The following is a 17,450-nucleotide window of genomic DNA, read 5'->3' on the forward strand; positions in this document are numbered from 1 at the left end:
GGAGGTAACACATAGCCTGAGAATGGGCTGGAAACATGAGGCCTCAGGCCCAGAGACAGACTAGCCACCCAAGAAGGCACGAGCTTCCAGAAGGCAGGAATTCTCATGTTCTTATACCTTCCGTGCCTAGAACAGTGCATGGCAGATGCAGATGCTCATACTTCTTGACTAGTCACAGACTGACCAACAGAGTTCCTGGATCCGCATATCCAGATCCAGCTGTTCTTGGACCCCTTCCACACCTGGACTTTCCAGTGGCACAAGCCAATCATGGTACTGTAAGCGTGAGTTCATCCGCATGTATGCACCTCAGTGGAGATTTTGTCACTTGCAGCCAAGAATCCTAACCAGTGGGGAAACTCATACCTGGACGAGGCATGTAGCAAACCCTGCCCTCATACGTGCACTTGACTGGGTCCTGGTGGGTGACAGGACTGTCAGGCCCCACCTGCCACCTTAGGCCGCGTGTGTCAGGAGGCAGATCAGCTCTGCTTCCGTTCCCAAGGCTCACGTGGGTGTTGACAGGATTAAGCTCCTCACAGTTCCTTGCTGGCTCTTGGCCAGAAGCTGCCCTCAGCTCCTCACCCTGGAGCATCTCTGGTTTGGCATCTCACAGCACGCCAGCTGATTTCATTAAAGCCAGCGAGGGGGACAGTCTGCTAGCAAGGTGGAAGTCACAATCTCACGTAGCCTAATTACTTTTGTCCCATTCTGTTGGTTAGAAGCAAGTGTCCTGGTCTGGCCCAACCTCACGATATGAGATCACATGTGAGGCTGTGAGGGCCGGGAGGTGGGTGACGGGGCACCATCTTGGATTCTGGCTACCATGCTGCACCTTGCACTGGTTCCTGCCCAGTATGGAATATGCAATGGGCTAAGCATGCATGGTTTCTGTTCTTTCCTTTCCTAAATGCAATTTTTAAAGAATCACGGTTATTCCACTGTGAATTGTGCGTCTTGACAGCGGCAATCCTTTGCTGTATTGGTCCAGGAGAACGTCTCTCTGGATCCCATGGACAGAGATGCAAAGAGCCCACAGGTCCTGGGCTCAGTGCTGGGGAGGCAGTCCCCGGAATTGACTTTGGATCCTCTCTCTTCCTGGGGGGAAGGAGAGTGCATAATACAACTATGCATTTGGGGTAGGAGCATTTAGAATCCTCTGTGGGAAAGAAGTGAGTGTGGCAGAAATCACTCATGGAGTTTCCCTGGTAGGTGAATCAGTAAACTTCCTAAAATACCCACATGCTCCCCACCCCAACCCCAAGCTAGATCAAACTCAGTTTCTGTTACTTATCCCCAAGAGTCCTGGCCGACAAGCTGTTAAAATCTGCCCAGGAAGCAGATCCGTCATCTATAACCTATATATGGTGCAAAGCAGAGACAGGTGGTCATCCCAGGCTGCAGGCAGGGTCGGGGTGGGGGGCTGGGTGCTCTGGGGCACTGGGACATTTTTGTTCTTTCGGCAAGGATGGGAACATTCCACAGACTGGTTTGGTGAGGACACGGGCCTACATACATGTCAAAGGACATCGAGCTATATATTAAATGGGTTCATTTTATTGTACGTAAATTAGACCACTATTAAATCAATCATAAAGATTTTTTTTTTTATACAAAATCTGCCTAAGTAGGTGAGCCTTCTCCCGAATTGCCAGGAAACTTTGCGCTGGCATTCTGACTCATGGGAGCAGACTTTTCCATGAGTCTTCGTTCTGTGAACCGTGGCGTGTTGTTGTTCTCTCGAGCCCCCACTGGCTTCCGATGTGAGCTCACTGTGCTAGCATTCTGAGTTGCTCCGATTAGGGAAGATCTCTACGATGTGTTTTTGTAGCTTCCTGGTCTTGTGGCCAACATGTTTCAGGGTGCATTTCCTTGGGCTGGGCTTCTTCCTGTCTGTGGAGAGGCTGGACCATATGTGGACCCATTCCTTGGTCCCACCTTCTAGAAGGACCCTGTGGCTGGCTCCTGGGAAAGACAGAGTGTCTCGGCGGAGGATTCTGGACCAAGATGTGCATGCGCATAAAGATCTTGGGCTTCAACATTCTGGCCCCAAATACAAAACTCAATTATCTCAAAACCACAGCTGGCAGGGGATGGGAAAAAGTGAGGTGGATGCCAGAGAGGCATTCCATTTCATCTTACAAAGACAGGACGTGAAGACGAGAAGAGGCCTCAGCTTTCGGGCCATGTGCCGTGCTGTCTGCTGAACACATGTCCCCTGCCGGTCCCTTGCCTGCTCCAGCCACCAGCAGCCTGAGCCTGAGCTGTCCCCTCCTTTGGTCTCCAGTGATGGACGGTGGCCTCTGATAGGGCCAATCTAGGTTCTCCTTGGGCTGTGATGGGCCTGTCCTGTCTACTCCACGCGGTATTGCTGGGGCCCCAGCTGCCGATGCTTTGCTGGTGGGAACACCAAAGCCAGAGGCCTGGATTCCAGGGCAAGCAGACAGCCACCAGGGCATCCTGGGTGGTGCCACTGGGGCTCCACGCTGGGTGCTTGCAGGCTGTAGGTTGAAGCCCATCTGTGCAGATTAGATGAGCTCTGCAGCTGGAGCTCTGAACTGGGGGCCCACTGCACACAGTAGGTCCTCCGCAAACGGCAGTCCGTGCCTGAGTCATCGGGCTCGGGATTAGCTCTTTCCCCTAATGTCCCTCCTTCTTGGCCACCCTGCTCCCTCCAGGCCAGCTAGCTCCCGCCCCCCGCCTGACCAGGCATTTAGGACAGCTCCCCCGGACTGTGCCTGGAATGTGAGAAAAGCCAGGCCCGTGGCTTGTGGGTGGCAGCCCCGTCTCCTTGGACTTTCCACATTTGGCACCGGTTTATCCCCTTCATCATCCAGGAGTGTGCTGGTGCACTCACTTGGTGCTGTGTGGACAGCTGTGACTGGAAGGAGGGCCACTTCACCCTCTGGCCCACGTATCCGGGAGTGGCAGCAAGGCCCACTAAGTAACAGCTGGAGCAGCAGGCTAAGGAGACAAGTGCTCCTTCCCTGTGCGCCACCTCTGGGCCCCTTGGTGGGTGGGTGGCGACACCTGCTCCCTGAATTCCGCTGACCCGGAGGTGTCAGAGGGCGGATGGCCAGAGCCCTCGCTGTGGATATCTGTGATGCCTGAGGCCCTCCGCTTCCTGCCTTTACCAGACACCCAGAGAGAAGGATGCTGGGGTTGGGCCTGGCTGAGCTGCTGTTGGTAGGGTCAGCGGAGGCACATCTGCCTCACCCCTGCAGCCAGCTCCCTGGCCCCTTTATTGATTCAGTACCAAAGTGGCCTCCCTTCCATTAGCACAGATGAGAGGTAGCCCAGGGTGTGGGCGGGATGTGCAGGCAATCCTCTGGGGGATTGGCAGGAGAGGTCTTGTTCCCTGGAGAAACTGTAGGGTCCGCACCTGAGAAAGGTTCAGAGGCTGGGAGGGGCCGATCCCTGGGGTTCACCCCCTACCCTCCCAGGCCTAGCACCCACTAAGCACGGGCAAATAGGTGTTCCCTGGGGGGCCAGCCCTTCCCTGACTTCCAAGCCCTGTGGCAAGTGAGGGCTGCCAGCCTGACCCTTGGGCCTGGGCTCTGAGTGGCTCCAGCTGGACCCAGGGAGGGTGGTCCCTTCAAGCTCCTTGGGGAAGGATGGGGGTAGCTCCTGGCAGTGGACTCAGGGCTGGAGGCCTCGGATGGGAGCTCCTGAGAAAGAGGTGAACTCCCAGAGACTGGGATTCACTGGGTCCCCAGGAGGTGGCTCCCTGTAAGCCCCCTTGGCCCCTTTCAGGACTGGAAAGCATTTCCACCCCATGGAGGGAGGCTTGCTGGTAGAAGCTTTTCCTGTGAACGGGTCCTGCCCCTTGAATGTGTCCTCGGGACCCCACCTGGCTTCTTTGAGTCCCCAGAAGTGTCAGATATGAGGCCTCCAAGTCTGCTTTTCCAGGATTCCTGGACTGGCTTGTGGGGAGGCACGGGGGAGTGTGGGAGGCTGGGGAGCATGCACACCAGGCTGGGGGGCGGGAGAGGCAGGCACACTGACTTCCACTTGCCTCCAGACACACAGGATCCTCTCTCTTCAGAACAGATCCTCGACTGGGGAGCAGCTGGGATTGTTGGGAAGGAGAGCAGTGGTCTGGAGAGGTCGGCAGGGATGAGGGCAGCCACCTGGGGTGCTGGTCACCAAGAAATGCTCTGGGATGACTAGGGCAATGCAGAACATGTCCAAGGTCTTCAGCGGAATGCCAGCCCCCAGACAGGCTTGCAGGAACCTGGTGGCACTGCTGCTCCCCAGGTGGGCAGGCAGTTGGTTCCGTTAGCCACCTGCCCTCTCCCTGCCCTCGCCCAGCCCTCAGCAGACAGGGGCCTGCTCCCAACCTGGGCCACTGGTGCCTCTGCCCTGGTCTTTCCTTGGGCCCATGAGCAGGTTCCCCTCAGAGCTTCCCCACAATGGGGCTGGGATCCTAGGCTGGACACCTGGAGCCCAAGATGGGCCTCTTTGGGGGCTGGCTGGAGGCAAGGGGGCAGTCGGGGAGCCTCTGGCCTGGCCCCAGCCCCTGCCTCAGAGAGTATGGGATGCAGAGGAGCATTCTGGACAAGTAGCAGTAGGAGAAGCAGCAGCACAGGGAGCCTCTGTGTGGACACGCTCTGCTCCTTATAGGCAGGGACTGTATTAGCCAGCACAAGGCCTGGCACTGAGTAGACCCGTGATGAAAACTTTGCAAGGGGAGCAGGGGCTGCTGAATGGGTGAGAAAGGACATAGGCTTCAGCCGACAGGACAGTGTGGCTGACCAAGGCTCCATCAGAGGGGTGGATACCCTGCCAGGAGAGAGAATACTCCAGAGGTGTCGACAGGCCAGCCCGGAGGCGGAGCACAGGAGCTGGGGTCCAGAGCAGGGTGGGGGGTGGGCGGGGCAGAGCACAGAAAGGCGCCCAAGGGCCCTCACTGTGGGGCAAGAGCATAAACAGGAGACAGCAGGAAGCCTTGCTCAGTGCATGATATAAAACGTTTATTAATATGCATTTATTGTTTTTCATAAAACTTGCGTTGGCTACACAGGGCCACTGTGCTTGGAGGTGGGCTGGGTGGCCAGGTGGACCAGTGCCCACTTTCGGGGGGCGGGGTGGGGGCTGGAGCCTAGAGGCCCCGGACAGTCGGCCTAGTCTCGAGGACCGACACACCGTGCCCTCCGGGAGGCTGCCCAGGGGCTGGCCCGGGAGTCAGAGAGCAGTGGCCTGCCCGAGCTGGCCAGAGCTCCTTCCTGCCCAGCTGCTGGCCGTGACCCGAGACTCCTCCACTAAAGTCAGCAAAGGATTCGTGGAGACCTCGTGTGCAGAAAGACGGAGCTGCAGGGCGGGTGAGCCAGAGCCCTCTCCCACGTAGCACCATTTCGTTCAGGTCAGCTCGCCAGCACTGCTCGGGAGGGCACAACGGAGAGAGGGAGAGACCGGTGCCCTGATGGGGGCGAAGCTGCTGCCCCAAGGGGCGGTGGGGGCGGCTGTGTCATCTTCAAGGAGGGCTGATTTAAAGGGGCAGGAGGTGGATGGGGCCGGGTGACCCCCACGTCTCCTTTCCTGACCAGCCTGGGGGGAGGAGGAGCCCCACCCTCCGGGGGCAACTTCTCAATCATGGGCCTCTGACCATAGAGAATTGCTGCGGGAGCCTGTCCGGGCCCCAGGGCCTGTTGGCAGGGGGCTGCTCAGTCCACCAGCCACCCCCAGAGCCTCCGGCCCACGGAGAAGGAGGCATGAGGGGCAGGAAGCAGACTCTCCTCCTTGTGCCTGGGCACCGGGGCACTTGCCAAGCTCCTGTCCTGTGGCAAAGGGTCTCTGGGGGCCACGGCCCCTGCCCCCTCCGGGTCCTGGCCTCTCAGGAGGCGTTCCCGGAGGGGCACTGCATCTCCATGGTGACCGTGTTGGGCGTGCCACCCCCCGCCTCCCCCAGCTCGGCGCCGTCCCGCAGGGCCCGCTGGAAGACCACCTTGAGCGGCTCCCACAGCCGCTGAGACTTGTCCCTCCCGGCCAGGAAGTAGATGACCGGCTTGGCACTGCTGTTGATGCAGATGCATAGGTCGGTGACATACTCGGGGAAGGGGGCCGGGATCTGGAAGACCCAAAACAGGAACCAGTCGATCCCCAAGTAGATGGAGGACACGAGGAAAACCGAGACCATGGCCAGGATGACGTGGTTGAGCTTCGCGGAGCGCTGGCGCCGCCGGGCCCGGCACTCGACGCGCAGGATGAGCAGCAGGCAGGGCAGCACCATCAGTGGGCAGAAGACCAGGAAAAGCAGGATTCCCAGAAAGATGTCCACGTGCCTGCAGGCCGCGCCCGAGCCCTGCTGGCCCAGGAACACGCACAAGTAGTTGTGGATGCTGGTGACCAGGAACGACAGGGTCCAGAGCAGGGTGCACACCACGGCCGACAGGCGCTTGGGCCGCCGGCGCCAGTACCAGACCGGGAAGAGGACGGACAGGCAGCGCTCCGAGCTGATGGCCGGCAGGAGGCTCACACCGGTGACAAAGGTGCAGAGCCCCAGGACCCGGGACACGGCGCGGACGTAGTCGGCGAACGTGCCCAGGAAGCCCCCCGTGTTCAGGATGGAGAACACGGCCTTGCTGAAGAGGTAGCCGACGTCGGCGCCGGCCAGGTGCAGGAAGTAGACGGAGAAGGGGGTCCTCTTGATGGAGAAGCCGAAAAACCAGAGGACCAGCGCGTTGCCCACCAGGCCGCAGAGGCAGAGGAGCAGGAAGATGTAGTTCATGACGGCCGGCGGTGGCAGCATGGCGATCTGCTCGATGGTCAGGAAGCCACGGCTGTAGAGCTCCGGGGCCTCACTCCCGCCGGGACACATCTGTGCAGGTGCAGAGGGGAGACACCTGTGATGTCGGCCGGGCCCCACTCCCCAGCCTGCACCTGCGTCCGGGTGCGCTGGTCCTGAGTCTGGGCTTGTAGGGCCCCTGGTCCAGACCAATGAACTGGCTGTAACCAGAGCCAAAGACACCCCTGCTCCCACGTAGTGCCACCACCCTGTGCCCCAGAGGCTGCTGCTAGCGGCCTAGAAGAGTGACAGTGAGAACCGTCAGTCTCCAGTAGAGGCACAGGACTGACCCCCAGTCAGAATAGACTCTGGTCAAAAAGTGTCCGTGTCAGGAAAGTTACAGAACAGCTGAGGGACCTTTCTAGATTGAAGGAGAATGGAGAGCCATGACCAAGAAATGTGATGCTGTGTCCTAGATTTTAGAAGGGCCCTGGTGGTTGTCGTAAAGTATGTTAGCGGGGTGACGGGGAAATGTGGGTAGGGTCTGTATGTGTGTATCCTGGTCCTGCCCCAACGATAGATGTTCTGAGCAGGAACATGCCCTGTGGCTCTGCACTGGAGGGTCCTTGTTCTTAGAGGGCTACTTGGGCCCCAAGGGGCTGGGTGGCTGCAACTAATTTTCCAGCAGTTCTGGAAGAGTCTACCATGAGGTGCGTAGAGGGGAAGCGCAGGTGGCAAAGGCTAATGCTTGGTGAGGGGCATATGGGTCAGCCCGGGGCTGTCCTGGCACGTTTTCTGTACATTTGCCATGTTCCACACTAACACATGAAAATATTTATTCAAAAAAAAATTAAATAGGTGCACCTGGGTGGCTCAGTGGTTGAGCATCTGCCTTCCACTCAGGTCATGATCCCTGGAGTCCCGGGATCAAGTCCTGCATTGGGTTCCCTGCAGGGAGCCTGCTTCTCCCTCTGCCTGTGCCTCTGCCTCTCTCTCTCTGTCTCTCTCTCTGTCTCTCATGAATAAATAAATAAAATCTTTTAAAGAAAGTAAAACAAGTAAAATAATTGACTAAAAAAAATGGACGTTGGCCCTGACTGGAGCAGGAACCTAGGTGTCCCATAGCGGGACCAGAGAGACCTGGGGATGAAGAGGTGGTCCCTGCAGGGCCAGGGTGACTCTGGGTTTCTGGATCAGGAGGGATCTGGATGCACCTCGGGGCCTCCCTGGGGAGGTGGAGACCCCAGGCTCTGGGGAAGCACTTTGATACTTGAGCTGAGTATCCTGCCTGCAGGGTGTGGGCTGGGGACAAATTCGTGAAGGTGGGCCCTGTGCAAAGGACCATGGCGGGGGGGGGGGGGGGGGGGGGGGGGGGGGGGGGGGGGGGGCGGCGGCAGGGGGTGCTGCAAAGTGGAGAGCACCCGTCCTGAGCACAGTGAGCAACTGCTCTGCTCCAGCCGGGGGTGCTGGGGTGCAGGGGGGCAGCTTGGAACGGACCACAGGCTGAGCAAGCCCATCATCCTTCCTTCCCTCCCCAGAGAAGCCAGAACTCTAGATGGTACTATGAACTACCCTGATCTTTAAACGTTCACATTTAGAACAACATCGTGTGGGCCAAACATAACCCATCTACAAGCTGGATTCATTCTCGGGCTATCATTTTGACCTCCTGTTCCAAGCGACAGGGCTGCCCAAGCACTGTCACTCCCTCCCCTCAGCCCGGCTGGCGTCACTGGTCCCCCCAGCCCTCCTTCCCACAGAGCCTGAACCTGATGCCCCCACCCCCTCCGATACCCCCCGCCCCAGTCTAAGGCTAGGTATCATTCCCATCGCTCATGACTCTCCCCAAAAGAAAACAAATGGAAAGGTTCTTGAGGCTGGAACAGTCTGTCACCTTCCAGAAGTCCCCCAGCTTTGCCAGATACCCCATAACACAGGTGTGTGTGTGTGTGTGTGTGTGTGTGCTTCTATCAGGGGAGTCTGCGAGCAGAGAGTGTTGTTGGGTGTTGGCCAAACTTCTGTGAGGTCAGGGCAAGCACGCTAAGGGGGTCCTGTTAGCCCATCTCCCTCTAGGCACATTTATTGGCTCGGCATCTCTGTCTGTCTATCTGTCTGTCAACCCCCCACTGGCTGAGGCTGCTCTTTACTCAGGCTTTCCTGTTGGTGGCTTTGACGACTCCGGCCACAGCCACGGAGCAGCGGCTCTGGGCTGGGGCACGAGACAAGCCCACGCTGAGGGATCGCTCAGAGCTTCTCGCAGGCTGGAAAAAGTCTGCAATCCCCTCCTGGGAGTCGGAGCGGGAGGGCCGGGTGAGTCACTGGGCGTGTAGCTGCCATCCCCGGCCACATACTGCCTTGTAAAATGCGGGCTCTGGAGCCTGGCCCCCCTCCCGGGGCTCTTGTCTTTCCTCTGGGGATTTCTGGAGACTTCTCCCCAGCCAGTCCCATCTCTGCCTCTTGTGGCTGCTGTTCCACAGTGGTCTCTGGGGAAGGAGGCCAAGGGCCACAGGCCCCGGGCAGGAGTCCAGGCTCTGTCCCCACCTCTGGGCTCATCCCAGTCAGATTCCTATGCTGGCATGGGCCTCAGTTTCCTCAGATGTGAATAAGGCTGCACTAGACAGACTCCAAGGGTCCTTCCAACTGGGAGAGTGTTTTGCCCAGGATTTCGAAGGGAATCCCAGAATTTTCAAGGACCTCAGGGAAGGAGGAGGCTGGGAAGGCCAGAAGGGGCAGCGTGGCCTGATGTGATGTCAGGGTCTTGGCCACAGCTGGTGCCCGGATATATGCCATGACTCCAGACCCTGGCCTTGAGCGGGCAGTGCTCCGGGGGGCACATGACATCAGGGCCACCTTGGTGCCAGCTTCTCAGGCCTCCTGGCAAGGCCTGGCCACGGGACGTAGCTGACCACCCCACCTCTGCAGGGGGGAGGCAGAACACAGGCCCTCGAGGTTGTAACAGCTCACAGGGTGGGCTCGGGAAGGGATCTGGTTGGGGGGGCCACATAGCCCTGAGGGTTGCCGCCCACCTCTTAGTCCTGAGACAGGGGATGGGCCCGGGTGGCAGAGTGCAGGGTGAGCAGATGCTGGGCTGAGCCTGCCCCTCCCGCCACACCCGGCCCCGCGGGGCTCCAAGCCCCCTCTGTTGCCTGGAGCACTTGCCTTGCCCCTGGCTCCAGGATGGGCCTCCCAGGAACAGTTCCCCACCATCTCCAGGCCTGGCCAGTCCAGAGTCCTCACGGCTCCGCTCACCGTGCGCCGCCCGCACACCTGCCCTGGCAAAGGTAGAAAGGGTCTTGTCAGGGCAACAGGGTTCTCCACCTGCCCCAAAGCCCCCACCACCTTCCAGACCCCTGTGCCCTCCGGCCTCCAAGGGCTCTCCCTTTGGAGGAAAAGCAGGCAAACCAGCACCCAGCTCCCTCAGAGCCTCCGAGGCTGTGTGGAAGGCACGGGGACTGTCCTGTGGAGTCCAGGTAACATCTGCCTGCACCACCCTTTCCTGTCTGGACTCCTATGCACCCCTTCATCACACCCTAGATGCTCACTGATGCTTCCTTGGGCAGAAACCCCACTCCTCACCCCTTCTTGCTTGATCTGTGAGACTTCTGAAGCCACATGGCTTCTGGGGACATGCATTTATATACACACACATTTGCCGTGTGCCTCCTTTGTGCCAGCCCTTGGTGGGATGGGGTTCCTGGTAGCCAGGCCCAGCAACCTGGTCTGGCCCTGTGTTTGTAACTCCTGAAGGTGTCTGGTCCTTCCACAACAGGTGACTGCAAGAGAGGACAGCCTGGTCATCCTCAGTATCACTGTCACCACCATTGACCCCTCAGATAGTGACTCCCCGCCAGGAGTGGAATGCCATGCCAGCCAGCCCATGGCCATCATCCCACTTGGTCTTCATTACCAGCCATGATGGGGGTGGGTTCCAAGGCCCAGGAAGGTGCAGTCACCTGCCCAGAGCTCACGTGGTAACAGTTGTACCCACCGTAGTTTGGGAGATTTGTGTATCATTGAGCCCAGAGAGGCTGTGGAGGAGGAGCAGCTGGAGGGAGCAGGCCGGGAGGGCACTGCCGTGGCCCCGGCTCCAGGCGGGAGGAAGGGCAGCTGTACGCAGCTAGGACTGCAGGTCAGAAGGCCTGGGAGTGGTGACAGCCCCCGGGAGGGGCATTCCTGCCTGATGGAGACTGCTCCACCCTGGCTAGGCAGAGGTCACTGGCCCACGTGCTCCAGGTCCCCTTTGGATTGAGTCTGGTCCCTCAGTCTGAGCCCTGTCCCAGCAGGCAAGCACCTAGTCCTCCCACTGTGCAGGTGGGGAAATTGAGGCTGAGCCACAGGGTGCTGGCATTGCCCTCCACCCAGAGGGAATGCTGGGCTGCTCAGCCAGCCTCGCCTGGAGTTCCTTCCCAGCCCACAGTGGCCCCGCTCCTCCCTCCACACCCCGGCTCAGGTGAGACCCAGGCAGGCATGCCTGTCATCAGCAGGGAAGGGTGGCCAATTGTACGCAGCTGGCACCCTCTTTAATGCTTGACCTTCTGGAGCCGAGGCAGGGAGTGTGCAGGGACCTGCACTTGCACCCGGACCTGCACCTGGACCCAGGCCCCCTACCCTCTGCAGCCTGGCTCCCCTCCCGGCCTTGGCCCCCCAGAGTGCTCTTTGCCCCTACTCTTGCACAGTGTGGCCATGAGCCTTGTGGGTGTGTGGCTTGTGGGTGTGGGTGAGCGCACATGTGTGCCCAGTGTGCGGGTCACAGCACCGCCTGTGGTGACAGTGTGGGCAGCACCAGTGGCCTAGGTGGCTGTCCACGGGGTGGGAGCCCTGGTGCCCCAGAGGAAGTGGGCGAGTCTGGTGCGCGTGTAGTGTGTGCAGACAGATAGCATAGGCTACCAAATGTGTGTCTAGAGCCCCACGCCTCCTCCAAACATAATCTTGACTCCAGCCAGGCCACGGTCCCCACTGCCTGGGACAGGCCTTATCTCACCTGCACACTGGGCCGCAAGCTACTGGCCTCCACCATCCCTCCTGGTCCCCGATGGATTCCACTGTACTTGGTGGCCCTTCTGGTTGCCTACCACCCCTAGGCCTGGGCCCTCAGGGATGTCCTGACTGCCGGCCTTGCCCTCTCACCTCAGCCAAGCTAGACACTCCCCCTCCCCCGCCCCGTACAGAGCCGACTCCCGGGGCAGCCAGCTTAGGGTCAGCCTGTGATGACCAGCTGAGCCCAGGCATGAAGTAAGGGCTCCTACCTCACCCCGCCGATTGCTTCCATGTGTGGATGTCCCTAGTGTGTCCCCGAACTCTCCTGCCACCCTGCCATGGGTAGTCTGGAAGGCAATTGCCCTCATACAGGGATCTAGAAGCTAAGTGGACCCTAGATGGGCCACAAAAAGACACGTGTGTGATGCGTGTGACGTGTGTGAGCAGCGTGTGTGAGCATGGGGGAGTGTGTGTGCTCCCTGGGTTGGGATCTGCCCTATGACAGAAGTAGCTCCTACTAAAGCAAACAGAAAAAGCAGTCAGCTCTGCACACTCCTGACCCTCCCTGCAAAGCACAAGGCCTCAAAGGGTCGGGCCACCTATCCACCTTCTCTCCTTTCACCCCACCGTACCACTGCCCAGTGCCAGATCTGCCGGTGACCCTGATGGTGACAGACAGTGAACCTGACGGTGACGGCAGTGAGGCTGTCCTGCAGGAGGCCTAGGTGGGCACACTCAGGCTGCAATCCCCCAACCCGGCTTCCGGGCCCCTCCCTCCCAGGTGTCATGGCCCGCCCTCCACCCCAGGGATGCTGCGGTTCCCATTCCAGGGCCAGGGTCCCCAGCTCAGCTCACACCTCTGATGGAAGAGACTAATCTGGGGACTCAAGAGCCAACAGCGCACCAGGCGCCTGGGACAAGGTGGGATTGCAGCCGCTCCGCCTCCTGTAGACGCAGCCGGCCAGCAAGCTGCCTGCGCACAGTGGGAGCAGTCTCTCTGCACTTGGGATGCTGCCGGCTGGGTGTTCCCTTCCCGCCCTTCCAGAAAGCGGACTTGGATGGCTGGCGAGGGTGGGGGTAGGGACAGAGGGCGAGCCCCCACCCCTCCCACCGGGAGGAGAGAGCAGGAGTGGGAGGTGGAGGCCAGGGTGGGGGACAGGCAATGCCAGGACGCCAGGGCCGGTCACTGAGGCTGGGGCTGTCAGAGCCTCAGAGCGTGCTGGAGCCTTCTCTGGGGCCTCAGGCTTCCTGCTGAGAGCCACGTGATTCCTGGGGGCTGAGCGCCCCGACAGAACCCACCTCCTTCTCCCTCCCTGCAGCCTTCCCTGGGCCCGGCGTGCAGCTACCTGCGCTGTCCTGAGCGTCCCAGGTCTCCCCTTCACGGAGCGCGCACCCTCCTCTGGCCGGGGAGCCGCGGGGCGGCAGGGCAGCCCCGAGCCTCAGAAAATGGGAGCTTGGGGCGGAGGACAGCCTTTGCCTGCCTGTCCGCCTGCCTGCCCGCCTGCGGAGGAGATGGCTTGGGGAGCAGAACCCGCCCCAAACCCAATTCCAGGCCAGGAGGGAGGGGGAAGGAGAGGAGGACAGGAGGAGGGGCTGAGCCAGGGCTGGGATGAAGCTTCGGGAAGGAATGCCGGCTCGGCTCGGGAGCAACCCCTCTTCCCCCAGCCTCACTGGGAACTCAACTCCCCGCCTCGTGACGTCATGTTGGCCCGAGCACTGCTGCCAGAGTCCAGCTGTTAATTTCAGTTGCATCCTGCAGCTCAGCTCCGCAGGGCTGCCCCGGAGAAAGCTCAGGGCTGTGCACTTGCTTGGTTCCTTCCTTCTGCTCCCACTGGGTCTTTCGGGGGCGTGCAGGCCAGGAGGGGCAGACCCCAACCCGGTTGTTTAAAGGTCTTCAGGAGCTGTTACAGAGAAGCCGGGAGGTAGCAAGGTGAGGGCTCCATGGAGAGGGAGGCGTAGGCACTTTAGAGACGTAGACTGGCAGCAGGACAGCAGTGCCACCCAGGGGTCAGCCCATTCCCCTTCCCACCTGGAATCTGCCTAGGCCCCCTGTCGGCTCATGGAACCAGGAACCCCCTTTCCCTAGCCCTAATAGCAATCAGATGGCGCAAGTGGAAAATCACAGCACTTTCCTTGGGGAGGGGGGGGTGCGGTTGGCGGGCTGTGTGTGCCTGCTCCGCAGGAGGATGAGTCAGGCCTCCCCCCTACCCTGCGAGCCTTCTCAGGGTCCTGGGAGCAGCAAGCCAAATTCTGAAAGGGGAGGCAGGAGCCCCAGGCTGGCTGTGAGGACGGAGGTGGTGAGGACTGGCTTCCCAGGATGCTACCTGGGAAGGCCCCCCCCTTCCCGGCGCCAACTTTCTCATGGCTCCGGGGAGCCCAAGGGAATTCCCCTCTGCGCCATCCCTGTGGGAGCAAACGGTGCCCAGACTGGGGGTGGGGTGGGCATCTGGAAGAGAACCCAGAAACAGAGCTTCCTTTGCACCTGCCCAGGGAAATACAGCCTCCTGCCCCTGGAGGAACCTGGTGTCCCTGTCCAAGTGCAAACCTCAGAGTCGAGGGGGCAGTCTGGGACTGTTCTCTGCATGGTCCAGCTGGCCTTCTGGGGCCTTTGTTTTTAAGGAGAGCATGAGGGGAGGGCTCCAGGATGCTGAAGCTCTTGGCCCCGCCCAGGGCTGAGAGAGGGGCTGGGCCAGGAGCAGGCCGCGGTGGTGACCCTCCCGCCTCTCCCCTCCTCTGGGGCAGGCCAGCTGGGGCCCAGCTGGATTGCTTGTTTACGTGGGGAGGCCAGGGCAGTGTGCGGGGGAGGCCGGGGAGGCCGGGGAGGCCGAATCCAGGCAAGTTCCAAGCGTAATTGCATTTGGACACTTAAAAGGAATCGTGTGAAGTGGGCAACGGCTCCCAAGTCCGCGCCTTATTTGGTCTGGAAATTTGTTTCTTTCAAAACTAATGAGAGGTGCTTGTACATGGGAATGCCATCCTCTGCCTGGTTTGCTGGGTCCCATTGCCACGCAGCATCCCCAGCCGGCGTCCCCGCTTGGAGCAGTACGTCGGGGCCGTGGGGGACAGGTCCGCAGGCCCGGCTCCTGCAGGGACAGAGGGCCCCGGCTGGGCTGGCCCGCGAAGCCACCACCTTGGGCTCCGGGCTCCGTGTGTGGGCCCTGCATCATTCACTCATTCGTGCCCATCTTTCCTCTGCGAGCTTTGGGCCTGGGTGCTGAGGTGACATGGCTACAATCCCCACTCCCTCACATCCTGTCATCGTGCTGGAGCCGCCACCTCCCTGCCACCCTCCCAGGGGAGAGGAATTACAATTCCTTTGTAATCATCCTGGCCTCCAGCCTCGCTATGCCACACCCCACCCCACACGCCCTCCCGGGGTGGGGGGGGGGCAGGCGGGGACCCTCCTCTGCTGGGGTTCCTGGAGGCAGGAGGCAGATTGTGACAGGACTAGCTCCTGACCCGGCCCTTCTGTGCTGCACCCTTGGCCTGCTGCTCCTGGATGGGGGGCCAGGTGTGGAACAGACCTCCTGTGGCCCCTCCTGTGGCCCCTCCTGTGGCCCCTCCAGCTCCACAGGTGTATTGCCCTGCAGGTGTTCCCTGACCATATGCTAAGTGCTGGGCACCAGCCCCAGGCTGATGAACAGGACAATCTCTCCCCTCAGGGAGCAGAAGTCAAGCAGGTGCAGATCTGGATCAGATGACCCAAACATGCATAAAACCTCACCTGGACAGGAGATCAGGTAGACCAGGAGCCCATGGGAAGGCTGGGCAGGAGTGACTCTGGTGGGAAGGGGAAGGGAGGCAACCCCAGCAGAGGAAATGGGACGAGCAAAGGCCCTGGGGCAGGGAGAGGAGTTGGGGTGGATGAGACCCCGGCCACCAGGCAGTTCCAAATGGCCCCTGTGGGCTCAGGTCCTCGCCCTCCTTGTACTGTCTTCATGTTTCTACGGCCATTTGTGCTGTGTGCTCAGAAGACAGGTACAGGGCTGACAGTGACAACTACAGCTACCCCCCCCCACCATGTCCTGTGAGCCAGGGCCTGCCTCAGTTCCATCATTCAGTCCTCACAACATCCCTTGTTCTATGGATTCATCCCACACATCCGTACTGGGCACTGACCAGGCACTGTTCTCGGCTCTGGGAACCCACTGATGAACGAGACAGATAGTGATCCCTGTCTGCAATGGGCCCAGGTCCTGGCATCAGAGGCCCAAGGAGCCACTCCATGTTTCCCTAGGACACCCACGCCCTCACCGCAGGACCTGAGCCGGGGGCAGGGTCTGAGTCACCTCTGCCTCCCCAGCACTGGGCATGGAGGCATCGGGGTGTGAGGAGAGGTCCAGAGCCCTGGGGTCTCATCCTGGAGTTGTCTTGGTTTCCCCAGTTGTAGCATTGAGGGACCTCTGCTCCCTGCCCCATGCTCACCCTTCACTCAGCTCTGGTAAGGGCTGGTTCTTTTTCCTCAGCAGGGCTGCTGAGACATATTTCCCGTACCTGACAATTCCCTTCTTTACAGTGTACCGTGGTTTTAGTGTTTTCTCAGGGCTGTGGGGTCATCACCATGATCCCATTAGGGAACATTCTGTTGCCACCCCCCCTCCAAAGAAACCTGGTACCCGTGAACACATCCTTCCCTGCCCTCAGCCCCTGGTGACTGCGAATCTACTGTCTCCATGGATTTGCCTGTTCTGGACATTTCAGTGAAGTGGAATCACACACCGAGTGGCCTTTTGTATCTTGTGTATTACACTCGGTATAAAGTCTTCAAGGTTCATCCATGTGTGGCATATGCCAGTGTCCCTTTTTATGGTGAGAAGCTGGTTCCTGGGGCCCGTGTGGTCTAGGACCTGTTTTCTTCCAATTGGCTAAGATCCTCCAGGAGACAAGGCAGGTGTAGGCTTGGTCTGGGTCTCCCAGTCTAGCCCCATCACCCTTTTGGTTTCAGCTCTGGAGATTACAAAAAAGGTCTCAAGGTCTCATTGGCTTTCCTGATGGGCAGAGGTGAGTGGGGCCCGCTCTCCTTCCATTCTCCCCCTTCTCCAGCCAGGCTGGACCATCAGTGTTGGAAGTGCATCTCAGGAATCTATGCGGAAGCCTACATCTTCCTCTATTCTACATGTGGGAGATTATTCTTTTGTTTGTTCATTCATTCATCCATCTACTCATCCATCCACCCACCCATCTATCCATCCACCCATCCATCTACCTACCCATCCGTCTATTCACTCATCTATCCATCCATCCATCCGTCCATATTCATCCATCCATCCACCCATCCATCCACCCACCTACCCATCCATCATCCACACACCACCCATCATCCATCCATCATTCATCACCCATCCACCTATCGTCATCCATCCATCCAGTCTTATCTACATTTAGCACATATTTACTGAACAACAACAGTGGTGCTAGGAAGGAATAGTGGATAAACCAGAACAAGAGGAGGGGATTTGTTTCCTTGATAAAGGCCATTTTTCCTTGATAAAGGAAACAAATGAACACAAGAATTCCAACTGGGATCCAGGCAGTGAGGAGAATGAACAAGGGTGGTGATAGAGAATGATGTGGTGAGAGGGTGGAAAGGTGTGATGCAAGCCTAAAATGTTACACCCTAATACCTGGGTCTGACAATATGTGACCTTACAAAGCAAAAGAGAATTTGCAGATATGATAAATCTAAGGATCTTGAGATGGGAGGAAATCCTAGATCATCTGCAGAACCTGCGTATTTACAAGGTCCTTA

At 59.3% G+C, this 17,450-nt stretch overlaps 1 protein-coding gene across 3 annotated transcripts; it reads right to left on the reverse strand.

Moving 5' to 3' along the window:
- Window positions 1-4,952: 4,952 nt before the first annotated feature.
- Window positions 4,953-13,327, reverse strand: MRGPRF (MAS related GPR family member F). 3 transcript variants are annotated; one of them, XM_026004221.2, is made up of 3 exons: window positions 13,048-13,327; window positions 9,884-9,996; window positions 4,953-6,817 (listed from the first exon to the last, which is right to left on the reverse strand). In XM_026004221.2, the coding sequence occupies exons 2-3, from the start codon at window positions 9,929-9,931 to the stop codon at window positions 5,834-5,836; spliced, it is 1,032 nt and encodes a 343-aa protein (XP_025860006.1). In that variant the 5' UTR covers window positions 9,932-9,996; window positions 13,048-13,327; the 3' UTR covers window positions 4,953-5,833. The 3 variants fall into 3 exon arrangements, with proteins under 3 accessions (XP_025860006.1, XP_025860007.1, XP_072614737.1); XM_026004222.2 differs by having other exon boundaries at window positions 9,884-9,991; window positions 13,048-13,192; XM_072758636.1 differs by having other exon boundaries at window positions 9,884-9,991; window positions 13,001-13,186.
- Window positions 13,328-17,450: the final 4,123 nt, after the last annotated feature.

Source organism: Vulpes vulpes, chromosome 5 (assembly GCF_048418805.1).
Source record: "Vulpes vulpes isolate BD-2025 chromosome 5, VulVul3, whole genome shotgun sequence".
NCBI lineage: Eukaryota > Metazoa > Chordata > Mammalia > Carnivora > Canidae > Vulpes > Vulpes vulpes.

Coding starts and splice junctions, on each gene's coding strand:
- MRGPRF (XM_026004221.2), bottom strand. CDS start 9,931: ATGGTGGGGAACTGTTCCTGGGAGGCCCATCCTGGAGCCAGGGGCAAG. Junction 6,818..9,883: donor ATCCTGGAGCCAGGGGCAAG/GCAAGTGCTCCA, acceptor GCACCTGCACAG/ATGTGTCCCGGCGGGAGTGA.